The sequence below is a fragment of the Manacus vitellinus genome, unplaced genomic scaffold (assembly GCF_001715985.3).
Source record: "Manacus vitellinus isolate BGI_N305 unplaced genomic scaffold, ASM171598v3 scaffold_6_pilon, whole genome shotgun sequence".
Classification (NCBI taxonomy): Eukaryota; Metazoa; Chordata; class Aves; order Passeriformes; family Pipridae; genus Manacus; species Manacus vitellinus.
Genome location: NW_021940750.1, coordinates 38,084,503 through 38,087,674, shown reverse-complemented (window position 1 = coordinate 38,087,674; position 3,172 = coordinate 38,084,503). Strand labels below are relative to the sequence as shown.

Here is a 3,172-nt window from a genome sequence, read left to right as displayed (position 1 = left end):
GGGAAGAGACAATAACAAGATATCAAATTAAGAAGGGATTTTTTTGACAAGCATTCTAGAGAAAAATGCATTGCAAAGAGCAGAGGGGAGAACATATTGAGCTTAATTCAAAATATATGCTGCCTTTCCGAGCATGGTCCCTAATGTTCCCGGGAAGAAATTGCCACTGAGTGGCTATATTTAGAATAAAGTGTGGCTTCTTGATTATTCCCCGATTTTCTATTAAGATAAAACGTATCCTCGCGGCTCAGAAAATGATTTCATCCCACCCTGAGACGACTGGAGCTGGCCCGGCTCCTCCGAAGAGGCGTCCGGGTCTCACCTCGCACCCAGCCCCGCAGTCCCTTTCTCGGGGCTCGGGGGGAAAGAAGCCCGGGAGGAATGATCACTACGAGGTGATCAATATTTCAAAAGATTCCCGAAATCTGCTTTAAGTCGCTTTCCTGACCTACAAATGACTTCTCACTCCTCGCGACTGTTCTCGGCGTCTATTCAGGACCACTGAGCCGAAAACAATAAGGTTTTAAACGTTAAAAAAATAAATAAATAAAGCTTTAGTTGAACGGGGAAGGGCACTGGGCTCTTTGCAGATAATTCCTCGTCATAACAAAGATGAGAAGTCACTTACAGGGGGAAAGGGGAGAGTTTTTCCCTAAATATTGGCTCTCCCTGCGGTCCTCCCGCTGCATCCATTGTCACTGACACTCCCAGAATCATTATCACTGTTATGCGGCCAATTTTTGTGTCTGATTTCCCAGCTCTGCCTTTATCCCCCTCTCCGCCCGCAGGTGCGCCGAGCTCTGTGCGAGCATCACCGGGCCGGACCCCTCAGCTTTACCGGGGCGGGTGGTGGGGTCCCGGCCGTCCTATCCCTGAACCTGCCGACAGCACCCCGCGGCGGGAGCCCTCTCCCGGCCCGCATCCGCCGCTCCCGGGGCGGCCGGGCGAGCCGTGCCGCTGCCCGCCGGTCGCGGGGGAGGGCGGCGGTCGCGGTAGCATGTCCGGGGGAGCGGGGGCGGGGAGGCGGGGCGGGGCGAGCCGGTGCGGGGGCGGTGCGGGTCCTCCCGCCGTGATTGTGGCAGGCGGCTGGCAGTGGTGGGCAGCCCCGCCATGGAAACCGGGAGCCAATCTGCCGATTCCGCAGCGAATCAGCCGCTCCCGCAGGCAGCGCGGCGGACGGCGCGGAGCTGCGCTTGTGCCTTTTCTGCTTTCTCTTTTTTTTTTTTTTTTTCCTGGCTAGCTTCTTCTTTTTTCCGCCTTTTTTTTTCCCCCCTTCGCCTCCTTCCCCCACCGCGCGCCCTGCCCTCCCCCTTCCCACCTCCATCCTCCTCCGCCTCGCCCCTGCCACCGCCCCCAGTCTCCGGAGCCGGCCGAGCGCTGCCCATCGCCTCTCCGCCCTCCCGCCGTCCCTCCCGGCGGCAAGCTCCGCCGGCGCCGGCGGAGCAGCAGCGGAGCGAGGGGCGGCCGGGGCGCTGCCCCTTCCCGCCGCCGGGGCGTGCGGGCATCGCCGGGGGTTGCGCGGAGCGCGGAGCGGAGCCCGGCGCCGCCTCCATGTTCCAGCTGCCCATCCTCAATTTCAGCCCGCAGCAGGTGGCCGGGGTATGCGAGACCCTGGAGGAGAGCGGGGACATCGAGCGCCTGGGGCGCTTCCTCTGGTCCCTGCCCGTGGCCCCCGCGGCCTGCGAGGCGCTCAACAAGAACGAGTCGGTGCTGAGAGCCCGGGCCATCGTGGCCTTCCACACGGGGAACTACCGGGAGCTCTACCACATCCTGGAGAACCACAAGTTCACCAAGGAGTCCCACACCAAACTGCAAGCCCTCTGGCTGGAAGCGCACTACCAGGAGGCGGAGAAGCTGCGGGGTCGACCCCTGGGGCCGGTGGACAAGTACCGGGTGAGGAAGAAGTTCCCGCTGCCCCGCACCATCTGGGACGGCGAGCAGAAGACACATTGCTTCAAGGAGCGGACGAGGCATTTGCTGCGGGAGTGGTACCTGCAGGACCCTTACCCCAACCCCAGCAAAAAGCGGGAACTGGCTCAGGCCACGGGACTTACTCCCACGCAAGTGGGCAACTGGTTCAAAAACCGCAGGCAAAGGGACAGGGCAGCAGCCGCTAAGAACAGGTAAGGTGCTGCCCGTCCCGTCGGGGCACAGGAACCCCCCTTAGCGAGCCTTCGTGGGGGGGGTGGTGCGAGACTGCCGGCAGAGGATGGGCGAAACGAGCCCGGGACGTTTCTCCCCGGGAAATGCAGCCAGATAAAGCAGGAGCAGCGGGAAAACCCTAGGGGTTTTAAATGACCTGGTTTTAATAGGGGAGGGTCCCCGCCCCGTCTCCCCCTTGGCCGCCCTGGAGGGAGCGGGGCGAGGGAGCGTGAGAGGGGCCGCCCGGAGCCGCCGCGACCCCGGCGGGAGCTGGAGTGTTCAGGGCCGTGTTCAGGGGCTGAGCGGAGAGAAATCCCCTTCAAAGTTTTGCCCGGACATATAGATACCCCTTCGAGGTACGTCCATCCTGAGCAGAGCCGGCCATGCCCTCTGCGGGCCCTGCCAGAGCCTCCATGCCCTGTTCCTCTGCTGGAGCCAGCTGCGAACATTCCTCGGGATATTGTTCTTATTTCTATTCTTTAAAAACATATTAAAGAACAAAATCGCAGCTCTAAATGGGCAGTGTTATCCCAATACTAGTGACACAAACAGACGCTCCGGGAAGTGTGGAAGGGAGCAGAGTCTCCCCATTATGTCCTCTCCATGATCCCCGGGAAATTCCCGTTGTCACCCCTCAGCCGGGCTGCCGCAAGTCAGGGACGCGGCTGCCATCACCTGCAGCCCCTTTTTGTAGGCTGAGGGAACATGTAAGGCCTGCTGGAGGGGAGCCGCCGCCCGGGAGATGCTGCAAGGAATTACCGACCGCTCGGATGAGGCCCGGTCTGGGGACAGGCTGCGGAGGAGGGGGACAGCCTTCCCCCGGGTGTGCCAGCCGACGAGCGGGGTTGACCCTGAGGTGGGCACCCAGTTTCTCATCTCAGCTCTGCCTGAGAAACTGAGTGTCCACCCAGCTCCTCCTCTCTCCTGTCGCTGGCGTAACTGGTGTGAGCTGGAGGCTGCGGGCAGCAGCTCGGGGGTGCAAGTCGGGGGAGCCCCCAGTGGGGTCGCAGGGGGCTGCCGGCGGGTCCGG

At 61.7% G+C, this 3,172-nt stretch overlaps 1 protein-coding gene across 1 annotated transcript in view; it reads left to right on the top strand.

Annotated features, from left to right (window-relative positions):
- Nucleotides 1–1,386: 1,386 nt before the first annotated feature.
- Nucleotides 1,387–3,172, top strand: part of SIX6 (SIX homeobox 6) — a 2,681-nt gene continuing 895 nt past the window's right edge. Inside the window, exon 1 of the mRNA XM_029964248.1 lies at nucleotides 1,387–2,123. Coding sequence (XP_029820108.1) covers nucleotides 1,552–2,123 — 572 coding nt within the window. The 5' untranslated portion in view covers nucleotides 1,387–1,551. The remainder of the gene's footprint in view (nucleotides 2,124–3,172) is intronic.